At 40.3% G+C, this 25,612-nt stretch overlaps 2 protein-coding genes across 3 annotated transcripts; one reads left to right on the forward strand and one right to left on the reverse strand.

The window, feature by feature from the left end:
• Window positions 1–892: 892 nt before the first annotated feature.
• On the reverse strand, window positions 893–15,103 carry LOC117533822 (potassium voltage-gated channel subfamily H member 5-like). 2 transcript variants are annotated; one of them, XM_034197778.1, is made up of 12 exons: window positions 14,977–15,103; window positions 13,351–13,474; window positions 12,737–12,843; window positions 12,492–12,620; window positions 11,310–11,425; window positions 10,621–11,013; window positions 10,432–10,518; window positions 9,528–9,960; window positions 5,644–5,843; window positions 4,521–4,773; window positions 4,028–4,224; window positions 893–2,681 (listed from the first exon to the last, which is right to left on the reverse strand). In XM_034197778.1, the coding sequence occupies exons 1-12, from the start codon at window positions 15,047–15,049 to the stop codon at window positions 1,509–1,511; spliced, it is 3,285 nt and encodes a 1,094-aa protein (XP_034053669.1). In that variant the 5' UTR covers window positions 15,050–15,103; the 3' UTR covers window positions 893–1,508. The 2 variants fall into 2 exon arrangements, with proteins under 2 accessions (XP_034053669.1, XP_034053670.1); XM_034197779.1 differs by lacking the exon at window positions 10,432–10,518 and having other exon boundaries at window positions 9,528–9,992; window positions 10,596–11,013.
• Window positions 15,104–17,981: 2,878 nt separating this feature from the next.
• Window positions 17,982–25,612, forward strand: LOC117533817 (sphingosine-1-phosphate phosphatase 1-like). The gene is made up of 3 exons (XM_034197772.1): window positions 17,982–19,013; window positions 22,966–23,055; window positions 23,743–25,612. Exons 1-3 carry the CDS (start codon window positions 18,363–18,365, stop codon window positions 24,292–24,294), a joined length of 1,293 nt encoding a protein of 430 aa, XP_034053663.1. The 5' UTR covers window positions 17,982–18,362; the 3' UTR covers window positions 24,295–25,612.

Here is a 25,612-nt window from a genome sequence, read left to right on the forward strand (position 1 = left end):
CTAATGTTAGATATAAATCATTTAAACAAAGTATTAAACTAACAACATACACTTTGACTTGAAAAGATACATGTTGAAGATTTAAAAAGGTCTGCATGTTTTCAATGCTTTTGATTCACATAAAGACTGACTTTGTTGCGTAACAGAGGAGACTAAACAACAGATGGTGAGCAGGCATGAGTTTTCATTATTCATTTCACTGTTGACAGGTTTGTTGGATGCATGCAACGTCATTTATACATGTAATATAAAATAGAATCAAATAACAGCCACATGCTTACATCCTCACAGTTCATACTCAAGCAGTCGCACAGAAAATTAGAAAACATCTTCAACTAAAACTGTAACCATGCTGCTTGTCCATGTTCATTCTCCTATTTATCTAAGCACAGTAAACAAATGTGAACGTTTGCATCGCTAAGTGCAGTGCTGGTTCATTTAGAGTTGCATAGCAGCATGTAGTAACCCATCACTTAAAATCTTCTACAGTCTAAAAGTGCGATTTCCATTACTATTAATCTTACAGTAGGCAAAAATGAAACTGTTCATAGTGAAATAAATAATTAAATTCAACATATGAGCAAAATACCTGAGCCAGAGGCATAGTTACATGAAGGAATATACACTGAGGTCGCTGCAATTGCATCATTGTTTAAGGAAAATAAATATTTCACAAGAAAACTGAGATAATGCTAAGTGACAATAAACATATTTAAATAAACCGCGATTATTGCACTCTACTCCTATTTCACATGCATGGGAATGAAGCTAAAACCATTTAAAGAGTTTGGAAAAAGTTCATTAAAATGAATGCATAGTGCAGTAACGGGTCAAAACACAAACAAGGTTAACATTTCTATTATAAAACATATGCTCCAAATATACCATAGAGTTGATTTTGTCTCACCAAAACAACCCTGAACGAGGCTTTATTATTGTAAGGCACATATCATTACCTGACAACTAATAACTAAAGAGAGGGAGACATTTATTAAACATACGTGAAAGTTCCTGCTTTCTAGAACACATTATCAAATAATAGTTAGAATAAAATGAATAAATAACATTTAAATAAATAAATAAAAAAGTAATAAAAATTGTAAAAAGATAAGGAAACTCATACAAATGATACAAAAATACTTAAATTAGAAAGAATGGAAATAATGTGACTTGACCTCAGCTCCTATCAGGCTAAAATGCTTTTATCAGCTATGAGGTACGTATCTCTGCATGTTTACAATGCTTCTAAAATGTGCAGGTTTCCAAACAATAAGTACTTTCCTAATAGTTTGTTCATTAATTGTTTCTATTTGGCATTCTCAAACATACACAGGGCCTCATAAGTGAAGACCCCTGTGTTTCTGTAGTGCTTAGTTAACGTTAAAAGGGGATTTCCTCATGCAGTCTAGTGTTTAATGCAAGTTTCTTTGGCAGCCAGAGTCCAGCAGGACATGGAAACTGGTGCTTCATCAGTTCCTCAACAGATCCAGGTTTTATGATTAGTAAAATCAAAAAGGCCCGTCGTCAACTTTGGGTGTGCCCTGCTTGGAGTCAGCGGCCGGCTCCTGGTGTCTCACTCTGGGCTTCGGGGAGGAGGTCGGTGGCAGAGAGAGTCGTCTTTTTAACGACAGCAGGCGGAGGATCTCGCTCACCTGAGACTCGAGCACCGACAGGCGGCCGCTCAGTTTCTGAATGTCTCCCTTCAGCTCCAGCTTGGCCTCGTGCAGGACGGCCTGAAGGAGCGCTTGTTCGGACACGGGTTGAACAAAAGAGTGTTTGAGGGGGTCGACCCCGAGGCTGTGCTCGAACGGGTTCCTCTCAAACGGGCTCTTTTCCATCGGGCTCCTTTCGAACGAGCTTCTTGAATCTCCTGCTCGGTCGATGCGTAGGTCGCTCTTTGTGATGCCGCTGTCACAGGAGTCAGTTTTGTGCAGGGCGCTCGTCTCTTCCTCTGTCCCCTCCGCCCCGTTGCCCCCCTCTGAGTTCCCCATCTCTCCATCTTCCTCTGAGTTCTTGTTGGGGACTGCTAACTGCTTTGAGGACTCGGACCCTTTCGGCCACTCCTCGGCCTTCTGTGGAGTCTTTTCCGGCTCAGCAGCAGCAGCAGCAGCAGCAGCAGCAGCAGCAGCAGCAGCAGCAGCAGCAGGTGCGGCTGAAGCGGCAGGTGCGGCTGAAGCGGCACTTTTAAACTTTGCCCAGCCTCGAGCCCCTTTGATACCGGCAGCTCCACCTGCAGCAGTGACCTTTGCGGGGCTGTTGACCTTCAGACATAGCTGGTTTTCTCCACCGGGCCTCGCTATCGACTCCCCGGCTTCCTGTGTGCCGCTTGGCTCCGACGCCTCAGTGTGGATGAGTGTTTGTGGAGGGGCTACCATGCTCCCTGCGGACCCCCCTTCTGTGCAGGGGGCATTATTCTGCACCGAGGAGCTGTACTCCTGCTGCTGAGAGGGGACAGACTGACACTGCGTGTACAAGTTTGAGTCGGAGTTATGGTGGTGCAGCGGCTCCACCTGCACACAGTTGTGATCGAAGTAGGCCTCCCCCGGGGTCTGAGCGTCTCTCTGCAGCCTGAACCTCTGGAACAGCTTGCGGACCGGGTGGTCTTCGGGGATGGAGAGAGTCACCTCGTTCCTCTGGCGCTCCTGCTCCCTCTTCACGTCTGCAATCTTTCTGAAGATGACCTGCAACAGATGATGTGGGACACTTACACCGAGGCTACTTTAAATACAACTATAGCTCTGCTTTGATGAAACATATATAATGCAGCTGTAGAGCAAGTATTACCATCTAGACCTGTTGAAATATTAAAGGATTGAAAGTAGCAATGCATGAGGGAAACTGTTTATGGAACGATATCTAGGTCCTGAGGGTCTCTGAATTATCTCTGAAGACAAAGAAAGGAAATTGATATGATTCTTAGCATCTCACTTGCACTATAACACATTTGTTGTGGTAATAACTTAACTATATACAATAACTTAAACTGATCTTACCACCGAATCCAACTCGCCAGAATAACAATTGCTACTGCAGTAATATTTCAAAAATATTATACCTCAACAATTAAGTCATCTATGGGTTCACCTGAACCTAAATAACTTAGATTGTATGTTTAAAGCCACAAAGAAAACCACTACTGCAAGTTTGTTGGTCATATTTTGATCTAAATGCTCAAGACCAACAAGCTGTAGCACACTTTAACAATAAAGAATCAATTGTTTTAATCAAATCAGCGTCACAAACTGCAAAAAACACATTAAAACTGAAAGATGAAAGTTCAAAATATTGCACTAGGTACATAACTCATATTCCATGTGCAGTAAATGCATATTCATGCACTTTAACCGAGTACATGAAGTGAAGAGGGCAGACAGTAAGTGTTAAAGCTAAGCAGCAACAAGCTCTTTTCTAAAGCTGCTGGAAATGAATAATAGATGACTTTGTTCTCATTGAATACATTTTAAGTACACGCCATAAATATTTCAACAAAAATCCACAATTTGCCTTGAATTTTTTTAGATTTAGAGCTCCTTCACTGTTGGTTATAGTTTGATTACATAATAGCTTTTATTTAAATGGAGCTGCATCAAACTAGAACAACTTGAGAGTAAAGTTAAAGTACATGTTACTCGAAACATTATCAAATAATTATAAACCTGCATGTTTCTGTAATTACGCTGGTAGGGCTGTAGCTGGACTATTCTTGACCTTAGATACAGAAAATGTGTCATTTTAGTAAATGTGAGGTTGTTTCATTCCGTCATCAAAGTGCATATTCTTAATAAAAACATATCTTTTAATTCCTATTCATCTGAGCTATTCCTGAACAACGAGCACAACAGCACATATAGCAGATTGGCTTTAAAGGGATTGTTCATTAAGAATGTATGTGATTTTTATCCCAGAGGATCAAATTACAGCAATATATGAGAATGTTTAAGACTTAAAACAACCAATGTGTTTGACACTGAAAACTAACCTGAATGAAAGAAAGACAGATATTTCTTCCATTAAGTGTAATCTTTACCCGTTTCCGTAGATTGCAGGTGAGGATGAGGTTGCGGGAGAACGTGTTGGCGAACGCTGTGTAAAAATCCAGCACCCTCATCAGAGCCTCTTTCCTGATGACGTGCAGATCGCAGTAAGTCAAAGCTCTGACGTTCGCACAGGCCCGCGCCTGGGTGGTCTCTTTCCAGAACACGTCTCCAAACACATCACCTTTACCTGGAGAAAGCCATACATGATCACTGGGTTTAATATAGGCAAAAAGTGTAGAATGATTGACATAACCATGTGAAGGGGAGCACAAAAACATAATGGTAAACAGATGGAATTAGAGTATACAGAGAGTTTCAGAAAGAGAACAACTTTTATCAGGAATAAAAGTGTCTATATTCAGTGCTAGTGAGTGGAGTAAAACGCATCTTTGCACTAATACAACCTTTGCTCTGGTTTTATCTCCACCCACAGGCACAGATAAAACATCACCCGGTCAACCTAATCACAGTGCATAAGATTACCTAGAATTGCGATGACCTCATCATCCTGAATGACCTCTAGTGAACCGGAGACCACGAAGCACAGGGTGTCGACGCTCTCTCCGATGTGGAAGATGAGGTCTCCAGGGGCACAGTGGGTGGTCTGAAACTCCACGGCCAGAGAGCGCAGGCAGCCGTCGCTCGCCAGGCGGAATGCAGGGTGGTCGTTGAACACCTGCCTGTTGAGGTGCACGCAAATGTCCGCCCGCATGTCTTTGGGACAAATTGAAAGAACCTGACAGAGATATCAGAAAAGTGAATATGTATTTAAGGCAACCTGTATTATCATATTTTTATCATTGGGGTCAACATTTTCCAAAGTCCAGGCTTTTGGGGAGGTGTTACAATATATTAAGATAAAACAAATGAATAATAAACGTTCTTATTTATAGCAGTCACAGCAAACCTTTAGTAGTATTTATAATCTTTAAATACTCTTTAGATCTGTGATATCAGAGCAAACTAATTGAGCCATAACGACAGTCTGAAGACCAAACAAGAAGACGTTTATGGATAGACATCACACTGAATAGTAAAGTCATTTTTGTCAGGACCAATCCTGGTACTCTTGGAGGGAAAAACAGTTTTTTGTTTTAAAAATAAATCTATTTCTCGGCCTCAGCCAAGACTTCATTCTCAATTATCAATATAACAACACACACTTGGCTTTTTCTGGGTGATTTTCCTTTTAAAATAAAGTCTTTCAATTATTAAACTATCAATCTGCTGTCACTTTTACCGTAGCTCAGCAAAAATATGACCTACTACAGCTTTATGATTACAAATAATCTGGCATCTCTTCAGGTGTGAACCCTGAGTCAACGAGGACATCTGCTGTGACCTTTGAGGCTCTTTATTGTCCACCTGCCCACCTTGCTCATATATTTTTGTATGATATTGTATAAATTAATAGCATTTGTATAGCACCAGAGCTGTGCATAAGTTTTACTTTGGACTCGAAAACCCTAGTGGCACTACTGACTTCTATCCAATCAGTGAATGGTGATCTATCAGAATACGCTATTTCCAACCAATTATATTTTATTTTTTGTATATCTTATGTAAATTAGGAGTATAGGGATTTGTTGTAGTATATTAATGATACCTTATCTGTGTCTATGCCCCTTGACATGGCCCAGGTGGAGACGATGAAGTCCATGACCCGCTCACTGAGACCTTTGGGAACCTGGTAGAGCTTCAGGAAGTCGCGCACGTTGTTGAGCATCTCGTGATATCGGTTTGTGTTGGTGTACATCTGCTGGAAGATGGTGGTGACGTTTCCAAAGATAGTCGCATATAGCAGCGCTGAAACAGAAGATGAAGACAGTGAGGTACCCAGGGGGGGAAAAAGCAGCGTAACAAACACACTGACATGCGGGGCTGATTTATTCAGCAATATGAGACGGGAGGATATGCTTTACTCCAGGAAACCATGTGGGATCATTAGAAAGTTGGTTTATATTAAGGCTGAAACATTAACAATTTAAAGAAAATGTACATTAATAGGATTTGTATTACAAAATATTCACGTTATTAATCTAAGATCTGGAGTTGTGTTAATTAATGGATTAATTACATATATAAAAATGTGTAATGGATTGTTTGAATGTTTTAAAGAGATAACTTGTATCTTAAAAGGATCACTAATTATCAATTGTGGTGCAAATTAAGTTATTTAAGTTCACTCAACATGTTTTACCTTTAAAAAGATATATTCATAATGAAATACTATATTATTTTTGTTTTCTCCTGGTTACAAAGTTCAGATGAACCATTATCTACTCCTTTTTCTCCTCAGACTCGCATAACCTTAAATGTATCATTTGTTAAGGGTAAATCCATTTACATTAAACCTTGTGCAGCCTTATATGAAATAATGATCACAAAAATGACAACTTATTCAAATATGATGTGTTTAATGAGCCTTTCAAAATAGAAAACAAATATTATGTAATTTTAAATTGCATATATGATTTTTGAAGGGTATCATTTAGCAGTGGATTTAGCGTTATAATGTAATTCATAATGCACATTTCCTCTGTAAGTTCCGCGCTGCAGTGACCTCAAAGAGTCAGTCAGTATCTCTTATCGTGAGCTTTTACCCACTGAAGAGGAAAGAGTCGTCTCCAGTCGCCACAGCAGGATCGCAGAGGTTAGGATACATATCTAACGTGATGGCTCATTGTCCTTTTACAACACTCGAGCCTGTAGGCAAACTCTCCCTTTCTTCTCTTCCTCTCACATAATTACTGTATCTGTAGCAGGAGATTTATCGGCCGTAATTGAACCCGACACAAAAGTGTAACTAACTGTGTGATCTTCGTGTTCGGGACAACACCAGAATAATGGGTGTTTAGTTTTGGAAGTAGAGACCTTGTAGCGTGGCTGTCACTCTGTGTTTGCCTCACTGTGTTTATTGCATCACTTTACATGCTGTTTTAGAGGAGTGGGCCAAAGGTTAGTGTAAAGGCGCGTCGTGACGGAGGAACTGTAAGCAAGGGCTGACAGTGGAGGCAGTGACACTGAAGGTGGAGTATTACTGTAACTGCACTGGGTGATGAAAATAATAGACACGTGCATAAAAATAGATTTCTATTTTTATGAGGAGGTTCAAAGGGATTTAAATGAGGATGTTTTGTCTTATTGTTTTAGATAGAACATGCCTGTACACACTGCCTGACTTCCACAATACAGGACATTGAGAGTTTGATCCAACTGCGAAAACACTACATCTCAAAACCATAACATAATTAAAAGGAAAAACGTATATTGTATGTTGTATTGTATTAGCTTTAAAATTAAAGTCCCGCTTTTCTTTGCTTTACTGTCACAGTTTACATTGTTTTAATGGATGAAAATAGATGTGTCCCTATATTTTTCATTAAGCATCTGTGACTTCGTTAAAAAAAGCATTCACTCCTTGAGTTCAAACAAACTATTTAAAGCAGAAAAAATGCCAAGATAATTTCAATATGAGTGAATTCACACGAAGACGATGCTTTGTGATGACCAACCTTCAGACAAACCCCCATAGAGCAGGCTGTGATGTGCGCTGAACATGTCACTTTTTATTATCGACAAAGGCGAGTCTTAAACTCTCCCTAGAGAGCAACAGCGACTCTGCAGCTATATGTAGATTACACGAGAGGAGTCAAGAGAGACTGTAAACTACTGAATACTGTGGAGAGTGAAGATGTTCACGTTTTGTGTTGCTTTTTGTTGATTCTGATAAAATGATTTGATATCATTTGAATATTTCCATTATTTAAATATTGATTTCAATAATGGGTATTAACAAATAACAATGTTGATTTCTGCTATACCACATATTCATCCGTCAGAACCCGCTTTGTGTTGATCATTTTAGGCTTGAGTTTATTTGTATCTGTCTGTGTTTGCACTTAAACACCATATGTTGCTTAACTAGCAGCTGGGCTGTGGATAAATTAACGTGACTAGCATGCAAGTGAATGCATCCAGATTGTTGCTGCTTCTGCAAGGTTGTACTGGCATATTATGAATGGATGAACGCATGAATGAAAACATCATGAAAGGATGTATCGTCTGCGGAAGAGTGATGGGGAGATTGAGAAGAGGCTAACGCTGTACAGCTGATTGCATATTACTTCCCGTCTGTAACAGCAGACATAAAGAGGAAGCTTATGTCACGATAACAAGCGTCAGATAATCTCTATTTAGACTGCTTTCAGCGTTATACTGACGAAACACTTTGTGGTAGCTAGCTACAATTAGCTCTGTAAGGCTTTGTTAAGGGAACATTTAAAAAACGATAAAACTGTGTATTAGTTTTGTGTTTGTATTGAGTTATTTTTTGATTCAGTTGATATTTGTCACATTTTAGGAGCTACAGTTTCATTGCACAACATCTTACTGCCTTTAGCAATACCATAGCAGCTGAAATAATGACATGCCTACTGGTGCATGTGTGTGTCTGTCACTGAGGTAAACTTTTCCTGTGATGAGAGAATTTACAGTCATAACTGTGATGGAGTATTTTCTTTTCTTTTTTTTTTATTCCAAGTGTTTCAGCACACACTGACTTCACACTGAATGCTACAGAAACAACGGCAGAGCTGCTGCTCTTTCGTCCTCTGCTTGGATTGATTTAGACTGTCAAGGTTGGACTGTGTGTCCATTGAAGAAGAAAAACAGCGGTCACTTTGATTTAAGCTGTTCTGAGAAGCTTCACTTTAATTTCTCTTGACAAACAGTCCACTGGCAATTGATACATGTAGGGTTTGTGCTTTTGGTAGGCCTACCAGGCTTGCAAGAGCAAGCAATGATTGGAAGCCTTGTGTTAATCGGTGTGTGTGTGTGTGTGTGTGTGTGTGTGTGTGTGTGTGTGTGTGTGTGTGTGTGTGTGTGTGTGTGTGTGTGTGTGTGTGTGTGTGTGTGTGTGTGTGTGTGTGTGTGTGTGTGTGTGTGTGTGTGTGTGTGTGTGTGTGTGTGTGTGTGTGTGTGTGTGTGTGTGTGTGGTGTGTGTGTGTGTGTGTGTGTGTGTGTGTGTGTGTTTGTGTGTGTGTGTGTGTGTGTGTGTGTGTGTGTGTGTGTGTGTGTGTGTGTGTGTGTGTGTGTGTGTGTGTGTGTGTGTGTGTGTGTGTGTGTGTGTGTGTGTGTGTGTGTGTGTGTGTGTGTGTGTGCTGTAGAAAGAGCTTGTGTGTATCTGCATTAGACGGATGTGTGACTCCATTTACTGCTCCATTAACCAGTACTCATACCAAGAAACTGTAGAGCTATGACATTATTTGTTGTGTAATATTAGATGTATGGCTGCAACTAAACATTATTTTACTAACAATTAATCCACCTGTTATTTTCTAGATTAACAAATTAATTTCAGTAAAAAAGTCAACTGATTGATTCTTCGACTAAATGTTACAGATCTCTACTGAATGATAACCGTTTTGCCAAGAAGATTTTATGAAATGTTTGTGATATTAAACAGTGTTGGAAAGTGATTTTACTTACAGCCCACCATCATCATCGCCACGGAGAAAATCTTCTCTCCATCTGTGGCCGGAGCAATGTTCCCAAATCCGATGGTGGTGAGACTCGTCATGGTGAAGTAGAGAGAAGAAATGTACAGCGTGTCCTTGTTGGGTCCCCCCTCCCACTGTCCCGTCCCGCTGGCGTTGTATCGGTAAGGAGTCCCGATGCTCAGGGCCAACTGGTAGAGCCAGCTGTCCGTCTTTATGGTGTTGGTGGTCTCATCGATGACCTCATAGTCCCCGATACTGTACCAGATGCAGGCCAACCAGTGGGCCACCAGACCGAAGACGCACACCAGCAGAAGCAGGACAGCTGCTCCGTACTCCAGGTAGTGGTCCAACTTCCGAGCCACCCGGCCCAACCGGAGCAGGCGGATCACCTTCAGGGAGCTGAACAGGCTGCTGAGACCCTGCTGTGAGAAGCGGGAGCGAGGTGGGTCAAAATCTTCCCAAATGTTTAGATGTAAATATTTTTCTTGGTTTTGTAGTCTTTTATGATCATAAACTGAATATTTATGGGACTGTTGGCCCGAGCTCAACAAACAATTTAAATCTTTGAACCTTAATTGTATTATTTCTTCAAAACATAATTAACAGATTAATTGATAATGAAAATAACCACCAGTGGGAGCCCTACTGCATTCCTTTGTACTTTTACAAAGAAGGTTTTTCTTTTCTTTTTTTGATAAACTATCAACTGACTTTGTTATATTATCTTGGTTTGCAAAGCTATTTTCCCATTATTCAGTATACCACCAATCTACTCCATTACACTCACCAACTCTGTCTGTCTGCTGTTTGCGGTGGTAAAGTGATATTTCTTTATGGGTTCATTGTCAATATACAAAGCAATTGCTCAAAGCAGCTTTAAAAAATGTCCTTACTGGCAGAAACGAATCTTCTGTTCGTGTGGTATTCCTGTGGAAAGACTCCCGAAGATTACTTGTTTGAGTAGCAGAGGCGATGATATCCTACAAAAGAACAGTCAATCAGAAATCTGTTGATATTCATACGCAATGACAGGTACCAACACACGGGCCATTTTAGCAGTCAATTAATAAAAGCTCAATCACCTCATCTACATGTTCAAAGCCGTTGATGATGTCGTAGGGCAGGCAGGACAGCAGGTCGATGACGAACCACGTCTTCAGGTAATTCATGCGTATGAGCCTGGCGTCTGAAACCACCTCCCCAGAAGGACCCACGAAGGTGGTGTGGAAGTTCAACACGATGTCAATAAGGAAGACGACGTCCACGACGCTGTCCAGCACCAGCGAGGCCAAATTGTTTTGCTTTGTCTTAAAAGAGACGTTATACGGCACCATGATGGCGGTGTAGAAGGTGAGGATGAGGATGACCCAGTCCCAGGTCGTCTTGAAGGTGCAGTAGTGGAGGATGATGTGTGGGGGGGTCTTCGGGGCTTCCTGCTTGTACTGAGGGAGGATGTCTGATCCCAGCTGGAGAGCCTTTCATTGAGAGGGAATATTTAACATCAATAGTTGAGAATCAAGGAACAGTAATCCTGTCAGAAATCTTTTTATGTGTGCAAAATCTTGGAAAGTGTCCATTGCCGTTTTAGGGTGGATTTTTCACTATTTTCTTTTAATTGGGAAGCATTCTAATGTGTTTATTGGAACAATATTTGTTTACAGACTCTACATGTTCTACTTTTAAGGCACTTTATTTATTTAGCTGAGGTATTTTAAGTAGATATATTGCCAGTGGAAACCAAACTCTTCTCTAACCCCTGGACGCTGCTCACCTCGGCCAGTCTGGACGGCTTGTGGCAGACCTCGGTGCTGCTCAGTGGAGCTAACTGCTGCACCACGTTGCGATTGTTGGTCAGAGCCCGTGTCAGTCTGGCAAACTTTGTCCATCCTGCACAGAGAAAACAAACAATAAAATAAATGCAGGAACGCAGCACAAATATTCATAAAAAGATGCCTCAAATTACGTTTTTACGACAAATAACAATGATTTCAAAGCAGTGACCAATACAGAATAGTCATCTTTCAACATTGGCAATAACAATTTAATTATAATGTTCTTCTTGAAGAAAAGACTACATTTCTGATTTAATATTAAATTAAGTGTTTTCCACTGCTTGGAAAATGTTTTTTTCCCACCAGTATCGACAAGTATGCGAGGTAGGATTACAAGATACCCTCAGTTTTGAAAGAGAGTCATTTTTCAATCCATACCATAGTGCATGAATACATCATCATGACAGACTTCTAACTGCATTTCTAAGCAGAAAGGAAGAAATACTAAAACCAAAAATGCTATAAAATTAATTTGTGCATAATTTTAAAATACTGTACTATTTAGTACATCACTCAAATACGTTTTTAAACTGTGTTCATCTTTAATTTACAACATTACATGATTCAGCATGTCAAAGAAGAGGACATTGTGATTGAACCTTCCCTTTAAAGCCTATTAAATGTTGCCAGCTTGCAATTTTTGTGTGAAAATGCAATGATATTTATTTTATCCCCTCCATTTATGATCAATATTTATCATCTCTGTGGATGGTAATGGTGGCCCAAGTGTCCTTTGTTTCTGCTTGACGTATGTGAAAGTCTTAGTGGCACACTTGATCCCCTGGGACATGGCACCCTCAGAGACCAGTGTTCACTGACCCGCACACACAACACCTGGACAGTTGTATGTTACATACCAGGAAACAAACGTCTGTTAAGTCACTCATGTGTGCTCAAGACTTTCGGGTGCACCCTCCATGGAGTGTGAGGATACATTTAGCTTTGCTTTCACTGCCTGAACCATTATGAGACATTTGACAATAATTTGATCTGAATGTGAAGTAAATGTGTGTTCTCAGCCTTTAGTGCGTGGAATAAGAAACCAAAATGTAACTCCAACAGTGACAACGCTGAAACAATGATAGCAAATTTAAACAATTTGGCTCATAAAGACGTCTCACCTTTAGTTGACTCGTCTTCTATCGGCTGTTTAAAAAGTGTAATGTCTCTGAAGGTGCAGAGGAAGAGCACCACCTTGTCGTTCTCATTTCTGATTGGAGCTACCTGCATGTAGAGCCATATTGGCAGTCCTATGGAAAACAGATTACATTTAAGCAGTGTGAAATCAAAAATTGTACATAAACACATTTTTATTATACAAATAACCGATTTGGTAAAACACATAGAATTCAATAAATGTACTCACTATTCTTTGTATAGAGCAGCACCTCATAGAACTGGGACTCGTAGTTATCAAAGGTCTGTCTGATTTTGTCTATTGTGTTCTTATCAGTCAGGTCACCATACATGAAACTGCAAAATAAGGGAGAGAGAAAACCAAGAAGCAAAATGGAGCATGTTAAAAGAAAGAAAAGAAAGGCAGAAGGTCAAAGAGAGAAGATACTGAAGTGGATTGAACACTTTTTCTTCTTCTGCTGTTGCAAATCAGTGTTCACATTTCCTTGTGATGACAACAGAGTGTTGTATTTTCATTCCTGGTCCTCAGTCCAATTTTACCACTTCCATAATTAGTTGGGCTTTTAAAAATATATCTCGTATGCATATAAAGATCAGAGATTTCAGGGTGCCTTTTTACTTTTTAACATCTAACAAGGGACACCAGATGAAAGTAAGCCTTTGGGTCTAAATTCGGCTCATTTACAGTTGTTCTTCATTCTTCTGTTGATAACTAACAATGATAAATCCTTGCTCATCAGGAGGAGCTGGAGCTGTGATCCAAATTTCAAAAGTAAAAAGATTTGCACCCTCCAATCTTTGCATCACTCATGTACGTATGTTAGACAGAGACTCATATCTTACTTGCACGAGCTGCTCCTGTGCATGACTTCAGCTCGGTGATATCCAGATAGCTTGCAGAATCCATCGTTGCTGTAAACGACCGGCCACTCCGAGATCTGTGCATTTCCCAACAGGAAACTGGTTTCTGCACCAAAATACAGCAACAATACAGCAGTGAGAAACAAAACTCATCACAACTCTACACCCCTGCAGACTCAAGTGCAGCTGTTGATCCACCTTTTGGGGGTTTTGTTGGGGAAAGTAAGGCCATCCAATCATTGCAGCGGGAGTTATGCAACTGCAGTGTCATTCAAGTGACTGATTTGGCTGTTTCTGGATTTGATCATTTCGATTTTTTGTTTGTTTTTTAAACTCTCCTACAGGTCCAGCTAACCAGTGTCATGAATAAGAGAAAACCTCTGCAAATCTGTACTTCCAATGATTGCAATTATTCAAATCACCCTAAAGCTCCACATCATTTTAATAACCATATAATGCATAATAGACACACGATCATTAATATAGAAAGAATCAGCAAGCATTGGTATTCAGACGAGTCACTGGGTAGAAATAATTGTTGATAAAATGTTTATGTTCCAGTCCTAAATATTGATGAGGAAATGCAAACTTCTCCAGCTTTACAGCCGTTTGGACAGAGCTGCTGTCGGGAGAGAAAAGACTGAGGACGTTTTCTGCTATTTACAGTCCGCATTACAGCTGTCACACTCGAAGCTTCGGCTTGTTTATCTTGAATTTAACGTTTGTGTGTCGGATTAGTTTATGCTGTAAATCAATGAGTCCTTTCTGCGACCGTTTGCAGGAGAGAGACAATCATTTCTAAACTTTAGGTTATTGTCCCCGACTGAATTTGTATAAATTATTAATTCATGGTTCATTTTCCGCCTTTACACAGTTTATACTACAGTTTGTCTTACACTGTGCACTTCTTCTGTAATGAAAACCATCCATCTCACACTTAGTCTCACTTTCATATAAATGAATGCATTTTTAATAACAGTATTACCTTTCTGTATAATAAATAATACATAATAACAAATATTAATGAATTAAATTATGATCACTAGGGTTTCATGTAAAATATAACAAAAATGGTCTGACTGACCAGCACCTCTGCAACATCTTCTGCTGAATTGTTATTATGATTTATTTATTTATTGTATAATGCACATACATAAAAGTACCCACACCACATTCTTGTTTTCACTAAAACATGTTTTCCTATAGTCCTGCATCTACAATAGCTCATCAGAAATAAAGGACATATTTATTAAAAAGAGCCTTAAATCTTAAGCAGAACATAAATGAAATGTACTTGGACAGATCATTAAACCTGTTTCTATATATAAACAAGTGAAACAATATATATTTAGGGTGACAAGAATACTCTATTATGTGAATTACACTAAACTATTTGAGTTTGTTAAGCAATTCATCAGGACATATATTTAATGTACAGTGTAATAAAGAAAAACGTGTGAAATCACCAACAAAGTGGAGCTGCTTCTCGTTAAATAACAGAAACAACATGAGAGGTTTTACATCCCGTGCAGCCCTGTGCGGTACCTTCACTGACATGCCGGATTAACATCAATTAATTATTGTTTTTTCTTTCAAAGTAAAACTCACCGCTGGAGCGCCGGACAATATTTTCCAGAAAAGTGTTCTGCGGGGCCACCAGTCCTCTCTTACCCCCATGCATTGTGAGTTTTCCGAACACACACTCAGAGCTGCTCGGTGGTCGTGCTGTTGTAAAATACCCTCTCAGATCACTGCCTGGCCGGAGCGTGCACCACCACAGTTAAACTACCAGATTTTTAATAGGAACTTCCAGGCTGAAGTTTTAAAAATAAAAGCCTTTTTCTGAATGTGACATTGTTTCAGTTTTACTTAACATAAATGGAAGATTATGAAATGTGGAACATGTGGTACATTTGATCTAATATCGCTAAACTGTTATATTTATATTTCAAATCCAGCCACGTTGGAATGTATTTGAGGCGTGACCGGGCGTGACATGAGTTTAGTCCAAAAACATGCAACATATAAGATAAATAGATCCTTACCCACTAAATAACAATCATCTTTAAGATATATCTAGTACACATCATGGGTAAAAGTCACATCAGCATATATAAATAAAAATAAAGAACATTAAATTCGATGCTTTTATTTTGAAAGGGGATGTCGCTGCTTTCGTGTGTTATTGTGGTCTCTGGATTTTCAGACCCGTAGAATACACATGAATTAGACTGAATTTAAAGTACCTTTGTTGACATATAACGTTGATCATACATACACGGACCTGATATTTCTATTACAATGTTGTAGAAATTAAGAAAATTATGTTTTTGTTTAAAATGGTAAATTATTTGGAGATGTATCGATATTTATTCGCTTTGATTTTACATTTGAGTGATTATACATTCATCATTTAACTCGTTAGGTTTTAAATGAAGGACTTTTACTTGCAATAGAATATTTTCAGTTTATTACTAGTATTTTAAGTAAATATTCTGAATACTTATTTTACCACCAGTGGTGTAAAAGTAACGTACTCAAGTATACTTAATACCATTTAGAGAGACTTCTACTTTTTTGCTACTTTGTACTTCTACACATTTCAATTCAGAGCTAAATCGTGTACTTTTAGTCCACTACATTTATTTAGTACCTAGTTACTTTGCAGATTTGGATTAATGATGTGAAATATAATCAACACTTAAATAAGACTTTAGTTACACCTGCAGTACAATTCAAAAGCTACCCTGCAGTATACAAAGTTTTTAAAACTAGCTGCTCCATTACCAGCTTCGATAAACACTATAATGCATCAATCATTATAATACAAACATATTACATATATTATTCTAAAATGGGCAAATTTGAATAATGAGTCATTTTACTTTTATTTGATGCTTATACTTTAGTACTTTTACTTGAGTAACATTTTGATTGCTGGACTTTTACTTGTAACAGAGTATTCCTTCACTCTGGTTCTTCTACTTTTACAAGATCAGACAAAGTAGAAACAGAGTTGCACTTTCTGACAGAATGAACACAATTCAAACCAATCCGAACAAAATATTTCCATAAATGTAATAACAAACATCCTGAATTTGACCACAATCCTAGGAGAGCTCACTAGAGCAGCAGAATATTTGTTTACCTGCCACCAGGGTTGGGTTGTAACGGAATACATGTAACGGCGTTACGTAATCAGAATACAAAAATCAAGTAACTGTATTCAGCTCGCGTTACATTTGAAAAACGAGTAATCTGATTACAGTTACTTTCGTAAACCTGAAGTGAATACATTTTGGATTACTTATTGGAATTATTGATGGAAATATTTCCTCACAACATTTAATATTCATTATTAAAGGTAGGCTACAGCCGAATCATCACAGCGCACAAACACTTTTACCGCCGCAGATGGACCAAAAAAGGGAGCGAAAAAAAGGGGCGGGGCCGCTCAGTGAAACAATAACAACGAAACATGGAGGAACAAAAGTCTGCGTTTAAGTCGTGTGTGTGTAGAGGTGTGTGTGGTTAAAACACATCAGCCTGCGGTCGCTCTTTAGCCTTATGATTCTGAAGGTAAACACAGCGAAGGCGGTGCGTGAAAGGCACGGCACGCTCCTCTTCTGAGTTAACCCTCCCGCTGCCTCCTGGTGCTGCAGAGATTTCATGAAGTGAAGGAGGTGTTCCTTCTATAAAACAGCTGTGGGCAGCAGATAGGCTACTGTGAGTGTCACGGACATGAATTCATAGATCAAGGCAGACTGGTGCACTGTGCACAGAGTCTCCTGTTTTGCCGATCCGGTGCTTAAACAAATATAGCTCTACACCCCTGGCCGACATGTCCTTAAAATGAAGTCCGAGTTCGACATTTTAATTCATGTCCTGCCAACACTTGCAGGACAGAATGCGACACGCCCGTTCTAAGCCGTGTCCCTCACTCCTCACATCCCAAGCTGCATCCCCAAAAAGTGTATTAGCCTATGTTGTTGCATCGTTTCAGATGTTATGTTTCAGTTGTGCTCTTGATAAGCCATTAAAACAGTAAAAATACGTTCAGTTTCCTTTTGCTTTTTGTGTCTCCTGTTCACCAAAACATACCCATCTGTTATGGAAAAAGAAAGTAATCCAAAAGTAATCTAAAAGTAATCTGATTACGTTACTTTTTTAAGACACGTAACTGTAACTGTATTCGGATTACTTTCAGAGCCATGTATTCAGTAATCAGTAACTGATTACATTTACAAAGTAACCCTCCCAACCCTGCCTGCCACAACCTCAGGAACAGTGAGTGAGTTAATGTTTTTGCTGTTTGCCACGCCCACATGTATCGTTCATTACAATGTATGTTAATTGGTGTTCTTTTATTTTGTTAACACCTTGTACTACATGCTTTGGCAATGTTATGTTTTTCATGGTCATGCCTATAAAACTCCTTTGAATTTGATCTGAGTACCTCTCCCCCCACTGTCTACCACTGGTCATCCAGCACAACAAGTACTTTAGTTTTGAGGCAATCTTTTTGTATTTATGTGTAATTTATCGCAACTCCAGCAGGGGTGGTAACTCCAATATTTTTGATTGAGACCGACTAAAATAAAGTCAAACGAAGAAGACACACATAGTTGAAGTACTAGAAGAAGAAGAAAAATAAAAAGAAGAAGAGTAGTGAAACAGGAATAACGGCCTGACTGACGCAGTTAGTTGGATGGAATGGGATTTACGGGAAAGTAATGGTTAACTGTAACGGACTTTGGATGCTGCCGCCTCCTCCGCTGTACAAGATCTGTGTTTTGAATGCGGATAACAGGCAGTAGTGCCGCGTAGCTGCTCCGTGCTGTTAGCTCCCACACTGTTGTTTTATTTCGTTAAGAGGAATGCCACGGCCGCCGAGCTCCTCTTCCCTTTAATCTCGGTCTACGAACATGAACTCCATTTTTACGACGAAGCAATTTTAAAAACAACCCGTTAAAAAAACAACAGTTATTGTAGTCATGGCGACCGACCTTTTAAAGACGTTTGTACAGATGTGTAATTATCTCCAAGACCCCCGCCATGTAGCGAGGTTTCAAAAAGTGTGCGGCGTTAAAGGGACATTTCCGGTTAAACCGAGCGAGCCGGACCGCGCGGAGTCGGAGCCTGAAAGCCCCGTGCTGAGGAAGAGGGGACCGGACAGTAGTGTTGTGAACGGAGCAGCCGGGGATGCGAAGGGGATGCAGGGTGACATTACAGCCGGGCCTGATTTTCCGTCCGTCGACCCGGACACAACCAGAGCGAAACCCTTGCGGAAAAACTCCCTGACCGGAGACGTGGGTCAGGAGTTCCTCATCCACAACAAGTTTCTGTTCTACCTGTTCACGTTTGGGACGGAGCTGGGCAACGAGATGTTCTTCATCGTCTTCTTCCCCTTCCTCTTCTGGAACATCGACGCCCTGGTCAGCCGGAGACTCATCGTGGTCTGGGCCTGGAACCTGTTCGTGGGACAGTCCACCAAAGACATGGTCCGCTGGTCCCGGCCCGCGTCCCCTCCTGTGGTCAAGGTGGAGGTCTTCTACAACTCCGAGTACAGTATGCCGTCCACGCACGCTATGACGGGGACAGCCATACCCTTCTGTCTCTTCATGCTCACCTATGGACGGTGGCAGGTGAGCACCCTTTTTAAACATAGAGCATCACTATAAGCTTCAGATCTATATGAACATAACATCTTTCTGTGCTGTAGCTGCAGACAGAAGATGTGCAGTGTAGGTACAAGTGTGCAGAAGTTTTTAAAAAAAAGGCTGATTTACTAACATCATGAGGGGTTGGCTGCCACACAGGCCCCATAAAGCTCCAAGTTGACTTTCAGAATCAAAAGAAAGTTTATTGCCAAGTAGTTTACTGTTCTCACTTACAAGAAATCCCCATGGTGTTTGGTGCATACAATAAACTATGCCTGTGAATACATTTAAGAGGAAACAAAGATACAGGCATAGTACTTTAAAAGTCATTATGTAAAAATGACAATACAACTATGAAAAAGATACTTTAAAAACACAAAATATTACAGTTTAGTGCGGGATGTGCAAAGATATTGATGGGGGGAATACATATTTTTATAAATTGCAACATGATCAATATTCGTTTTCCTTTTAGAGGTGAAATTATTTAGTGGATTAGTGTTTCCACCTTTCTGGTTTTTAGGTTAATATGATGCTCACACATATGTGTGTTTAATTACACACCAACCAACACACTGCAGTATTCCAGCTGATCTGAGGCAGGAAATACACATTATACACAAAGAGTGGGGGGGAAGGGGAGGATTTGATAGCCCCCACAGTGTTAATCCATCTCTGAGGGCAATACACATGGCAGAACTAGGCCACAACCTTATAAATCTAAATCAACAAATATCTGGCTTTGATAACCCACTGGGAAGGTGGTCTGAATTAATAAAGTCCAACTTAAAAACACCAGCGGTCATGAAACCCACAAAGCACTTGACCTTGTAAAATATCACAAGCTCCACGTGACACAAATGTCAGAAAACACAGTTGTCAGCCTCTTTTAATAAAGAGAGTTCCTGTTTTTCACAGTTCTACATCATTAAACTGAAGGTTCTGAGGTTTGGAACTGACAAAACTATACATCAAGACTATAACTAGAAGATTCATTAATAATACAACGAATTGTGAGTTGCAGCCCAAGTTACCATTATGCTCCTAAGTATCAATAGACGCGTTCACACCGGAGTACTTTTCCCCGTACTTTTCCCGTTTAGTTCCGTTAGTACCCCTTATTTTGCGTTCACACCAAAAAGAGTACTTAGTACCGGGAACTTTTACCCCCATTTGTAGTGCCTGCTTGAGAGGTGGTACTTTCCTGGGGAGAAAAAAGTACCAATTTCTATTGGCTGGGCGAATTGCAAACCACGCCCCGTAAAACTCTGAAAAGCTTTGTGAAGCCGCCATTGTATTTGCTGGCATTAGCGTTATTAGCATTAGCATTAGCCCCGATGCACCAACGGAGAGAGAATAGCTTATGGCAACACAAAAGAAAACATGGGAGCGGTGGAGATGAGGAGGTGTCGGCGTTCTGGCGATTTACTCGGAAGGCTTCAGTAGAGGCTGCTGGGAGTCCCAGCAGCTTCTACTGAAGCCAGTCCCAAACTCCGGGGACTTCCGGCCGGGGACTTTGGGCGGCAGTATACGCCGTGAAGTGGTTTGCGGCCTGCCAGTAAACCCAAAGCAGAAGAAGAAGAAGTGACGTCAGCGGCTCATTTGCGTAATCTTCCCTCAGGGAATGTATTCCGGTGTGAACGCGATCTGTACTAAGTTCCATGGGGGTACTAAGTGCCGGCACTAAGTACGGCAAAGTACTTGGTGTGAAAGCGGCTAATAAACCACAATGCAAATGAACAAAGTTATACAGTCGTGGAAAACTGAACACAAATGTTCCTGTGAGTCTTTTCTGGTTACAATCGGAGGAAGCGGTTGGGAGGGGCACTTTACTCCTGAGGAGTTGCAGAGAAAAACATAGTGTAGTACTGTGATATGAGCCAGACCAGAGAGCTCGAAGACATCAAACACTTCACTTACTATGGCTGTCACTGATCACTGTTAATCCCATGATTCACTTTATGGCAAGCCAAAAGGAAACTTGGCTGCATTTGGGTTTGTGTGCACTCTAAGATCATTTATGAAGCAATAACCTAACCTCCAAACTTTTGAGTTGTCGTCATTAATAACTTAAGTGTTCTCAAACCCAAATGGATTCTCTTAGGGATTTGAATTGGTCAGAATGCTTTCCAACCATTGCCTAAAGCCTCTATGCTGTTTGAAGAGTGCAGCATTTATGAAACACCACCATGCATTCCTGCTCTTTGTTTGTTGCATCCTTCCTGTATTTCAACATCTTGTCTTATCCCTTATCTCAGCGACCCTGCAATCTGCAAGTTATATCTCAAAAACGTTACCATCTTTTAAATACATGTGAGTGTAGAGCCCTGCCAAGTAGTACGCTGTATTAAGGACTCTTGATTCAAGTTCAGCCAGTTTTCTGAACTGCTTTGACCCTTTTGTTGTGTCATCAAGTTCACTGTTGTCAAGGTCGAGGATCTTTCTGAGGCAAAAGGTTACCAAAGATAAGATGCATATCATAAACAGCTGCCTCGGCTCGAGGAAGATGCAGGTGTCATCTTAATAGTGGTTAAAGACCTTTGCTTATTATCAAATGTCATTGATATTTGGTACTCAATGCCCATCTCAATTTAGTTTAATACTTAGGTTTTTAACCAAATACTTTTAAAACCAATGAAATCCCATCTGCCTCAGCTTCACTTGGTGATTAGCGCTTATTATCAGATGTCAACGTGACTCCTGCTGAACGTCAGCATGTCAGCATTGTCATTGTGAGCATGTTAGTATGCTGATGTCAGCATTTAGCCCAAAGCTCTGCTCTGCCACAGTACAGCCTCACAGAGCAGCTAGCATGGCCGTACATTCTTCTATCACACAGTGACCTTTGACTGAATTCCTTCAAAGATATCAGCTCAATGTTTTCTTAACAGATTATACTCCGTGTTGTTTTACAACTAGTATTTCCACTGACATTGAACAGTCAAGGACAGGGGTGTCAAACTCAATTTCAACATGGGCCACATCAGCATCATGGTTGCACTCAAAGGGCCGGTTGCAACTTTAAAGGTGGGGTAGGTAATTTTGGAGAAACCAGCTCGAGTGCGCTAGAATTAGAAAATACACAGCCGGAAAAAATCTGCCACTTCCTCACAGAGCCCCTCCTCCAACACACACGAACGCGCACATGACCAATGAGGGCACGAGATAAGTTTGTGCACAGATGGAAGGCTGACAGGCAGGTAGGCCATCCAGTTATTTTAGCCAGGCCGGCTAAAATGATTGGTCGTGCTTTTTACAGTACTACGGCTTCCACAGATGATATTTTTTTATGGATTTTTTGTCAAAGCTCTTAAGATATTCATTGCTATCGGGATGTTAAGAGCATTCCATGGAATATAACAACAAGTGTATCTCGAGCCGGTTTCTCAAACTTACCTACCCCACCTTTAAGACTATATAAATATATATAAAATAATGCATTATATTACATTATTGGATAGGGTAATAACTTCATAATTAACTACTCTGAAAGCAGAAGTCTGGGGCAAATATTTGCAAGTCTCTTCAGTGCGCATGTCACAAAATGAGATGCATTGTGGGACATGTAGTTTATTGGCAACATGCTTCTGTAAAGCGGTATGTAACCATATAATAAACGTATTCTATTCTTTCAGAGCTCTTGTGGGCCACATAAAATGAAGTCGCGGGCCAGATTTGGCCCCCGGGTCTTGAGTTTTCACACCTCTAGGATACTTTAAGTAATTGAAAACGTTGCAGTTAATGCCCTGCAATGTTCAGGAGCTTCTACTTCTGTATGTTTGGTCATATTCAACAGGATGCTGAGGGGAAAAGCAGTCAAACTGGTTTCATGGACACACTGAAGATCTATTTTCTGGATGGTTTTTGCAGACCCATTTTCAGCCATCTTTCTGATATCAATGCTATTTGTTTGATGCCATGTCTTTATCTCTCCTAGTACTCCTTCCTCTTCGGGTTCAGTGTGGCTCTCAGCTGGAGCGTCCTGGTCTGTGTCAGCAGAGTCTACATGGGGATGCATTCTATTCTGGTAACTACATCAAATACATGATTTCAAATAAATAATCCCTTAATAAAATCTAAATGAAAGGTATAATATAGCGTAATACTGCCCCAGCAGGCCACGTTGCCTCTGCAAACGAGCTCAGACACATAATGTAGACCAAACTATAAATCCATTAATCTAGAAAATGATGAATCTATAATAAAATAATTGTAGCCCTACAGTAAACAAATCAAAGCCAGTAGATAAGACTCGGTAGCCAGGCAACTGAGGTTATCAGTCAGCAGCCTTTCTTTCATTTTGATATACGATGATATACAAACTGATTGTGTTCCTAAATGACAGTCTGAACATATTTTGATTTGACTTCTCACTTTAAGTCTGCCAATAAAACATAGCTAATGAATCATACATGTGCTTTATAAGACTTTGGTTATTTCAAGCAAGTATTTTTACAGCTATCGGTAAAACATATCGACTTTGCACAGCTGGTCGTGCTGGAAGAGGGATCCCTCCTTTATTGCCCTCCCTGAGGTTTCTTCCATTTCCCCCCCCTTTAATTGTTGAGTTTCTTTTGGGGAATGTTTACAGTCTGTGTAGCTCCCGGAGACAGATGTGTAATTTGTGATATTTGGCTGTATAAATCAAATGTGATTGATTCTCTTTCATGTTGTATACGCCTGGTTTCCACTGATAGATGTGCCTGTGTTGCAGGAGGTAATCACTGGGTTCCTGTACAGCCTTCTTATTCTAGCCTTTTTCCACCCACTTTTGGAGACGATTGACAGCTTCTACATGACGGACCGCTTTGCTCCACTTGTGATTATCGTGTCACATGTGAGCCTGGGACTTGTGGCTTTCTCTCTGGACTCCTGGAGCACTTCTCGGGGCGACACAGCTCAGGCTCTGGGCACCGGGGTAGGGGCTGCCATCGGCACCCACGTGAACTACCAGCTGGGTCTGCTGCTGGACCCCCAGCTGTCCTCCCTTCCTCTAACTTTACCACCCATCAGCTTCAGCTTGGTATTCCTCTCCCTGCTGCGCTTCGTCATCGGAGTTGCCGTCATCCTCGTCACGAGAATGGTCATGAAAGCAGTGACTATCCCGTCCTTATGTCGACTGTTCGGCCTGCCAACAGACGACGTGAGACAGGCGCGGCAGCACATGAAAGTAGAGCTGCCGTACCGTTACATCGTCTACAGTGTTGTTGGTTTTAGTTGTGTCAGTGTGGTGCCTCTCTTCTTTAAGATCTTCAGCCTTGCCTGAGTGTTGTGTGCAAACTGTCGTGTGCTGCTGACATGTTCACCTACATGGTGAAGAGCACTGGGAAACCTGCTGCTTGCTTTAAAAGCTCTTTTTCTGTACAGCAGAAATTAATTTAAAGGATAGTGGTGATATTCTATATGTTTAGTTTTGTCAATATCCATCAGTGCCATAGAGCTCCATTGTTGACTTCTGAAATACACATCAACGAGCCAAACTGTTGCACATCATTATAAGGAGCATGGGCATTGTAGTTCGGCTCCTGCTGCCAGTGAACCAAATGATTATCAGTTGGTGACTGAAAATGAACACGGCTAATACAGTATTTAATCCTGTTCATATTAATGGAAAAGCAGTTTTAGGCATTATTTCCTCTTTTAAAACCCAACCAATGGGCTGGGATCCCAGAGCAACAGACTGACAGAAGTTGGAAAGTATCAAAAGAAGATTAAAGCATTATCGGTCTTGGTCTCTTTTGGGGGGATTTGTTGACAGAAACAAAACGATAAAGAGCATCACCTGCCTCGTCCTTTTAGATCCACATGTGGTCGACTCATTTAAGGGTATACTGGAACTGCTATTATGAAAATCTATCAAATGTGATGTTTTGGTGCTTGTAATCATATTGATGAGAAATCTGTTGTACATTTACATCATTGATCAAAATCTATATATTAACATGTTATCGGAGAGTCCAATGCTCTAAGAATAAGCCAAACCATGAATCAGTAACGTTTGAAGTCACCTCAATTCTCTTTTGTTGCTGTCCCGAATTCAACCTGAATTCATTCAAATACTCATTTTAGCTCACCGGTGACGGTTCTCTCTTTTGTATTATAACGCCTTTTCAGCATTATGTCATCGCCATGGTCATCGCCCACTCTTTGTACATTTTTTGGGCTCAAGAGTAAGTTGTGTGCTAAAAATAATAATTTGATAATCATACAAAACAATTACATTTTTTTGTATAAATTATTTTGCCACCTTTACTTACTTGGGCTGTATTCTTGCTCTATATAAATGCATTCTAAATCTATATTCATACTTGATTTCTAAGAAATAATATTCAGGCAACAAACACTGACCCTAATTCTGAATGTTTTAATTGTGTATTTGTTCTTAATTGTTTATTGTTCAGATATTGATTTGCTTTATTATTCATGTCATGACATTAATGCCCAAGCATTTATTCTTACAGTATATCCTTAGTAGAATATGTGTAGGTCTATAACCATCCATTCCCACACCTTTTTCTAGTATTCAAGGACTTTCATTTGGTGAAAATATTGAAACAAGGAGAATAAAACATTAAGAAAACATA

Source organism: Gymnodraco acuticeps, unplaced genomic scaffold, assembly GCF_902827175.1.
Source record: "Gymnodraco acuticeps unplaced genomic scaffold, fGymAcu1.1, whole genome shotgun sequence".
NCBI classification, from domain to species: Eukaryota; Metazoa; Chordata; class Actinopteri; order Perciformes; family Bathydraconidae; genus Gymnodraco; species Gymnodraco acuticeps.

What these genes read in the sequence shown, in the direction of transcription:
- LOC117533817 (XM_034197772.1), top strand. Translation starts at nt 18,363, where the DNA reads ATGGCGACCGACCTTTTAAAGACGTTTGTACAGATGTGTAATTATCTC. An exon ending in TCACCTATGGACGGTGGCAG is followed by an intron (nt 19,014 to 22,965) that starts GTGAGCACCCTT and finishes TATCTCTCCTAG; the next exon opens with TACTCCTTCCTCTTCGGGTT. An exon ending in TGGGGATGCATTCTATTCTG is followed by an intron (nt 23,056 to 23,742) that starts GTAACTACATCA and finishes CCTGTGTTGCAG; the next exon opens with GAGGTAATCACTGGGTTCCT.
- LOC117533822 (XM_034197778.1), bottom strand. Translation starts at nt 15,049, where the DNA reads ATGCATGGGGGTAAGAGAGGACTGGTGGCCCCGCAGAACACTTTTCTG. An exon ending in GCTGCTCTATACAAAGAATA is followed by an intron (nt 12,621 to 12,736) that starts GTGAGTACATTT and finishes TGTTTTCCATAG; the next exon opens with GACTGCCAATATGGCTCTAC. An exon ending in CAGAAGATTCGTTTCTGCCA is followed by an intron (nt 9,961 to 10,431) that starts GTAAGGACATTT and finishes CGCTTCTCACAG; the next exon opens with CAGGGTCTCAGCAGCCTGTT.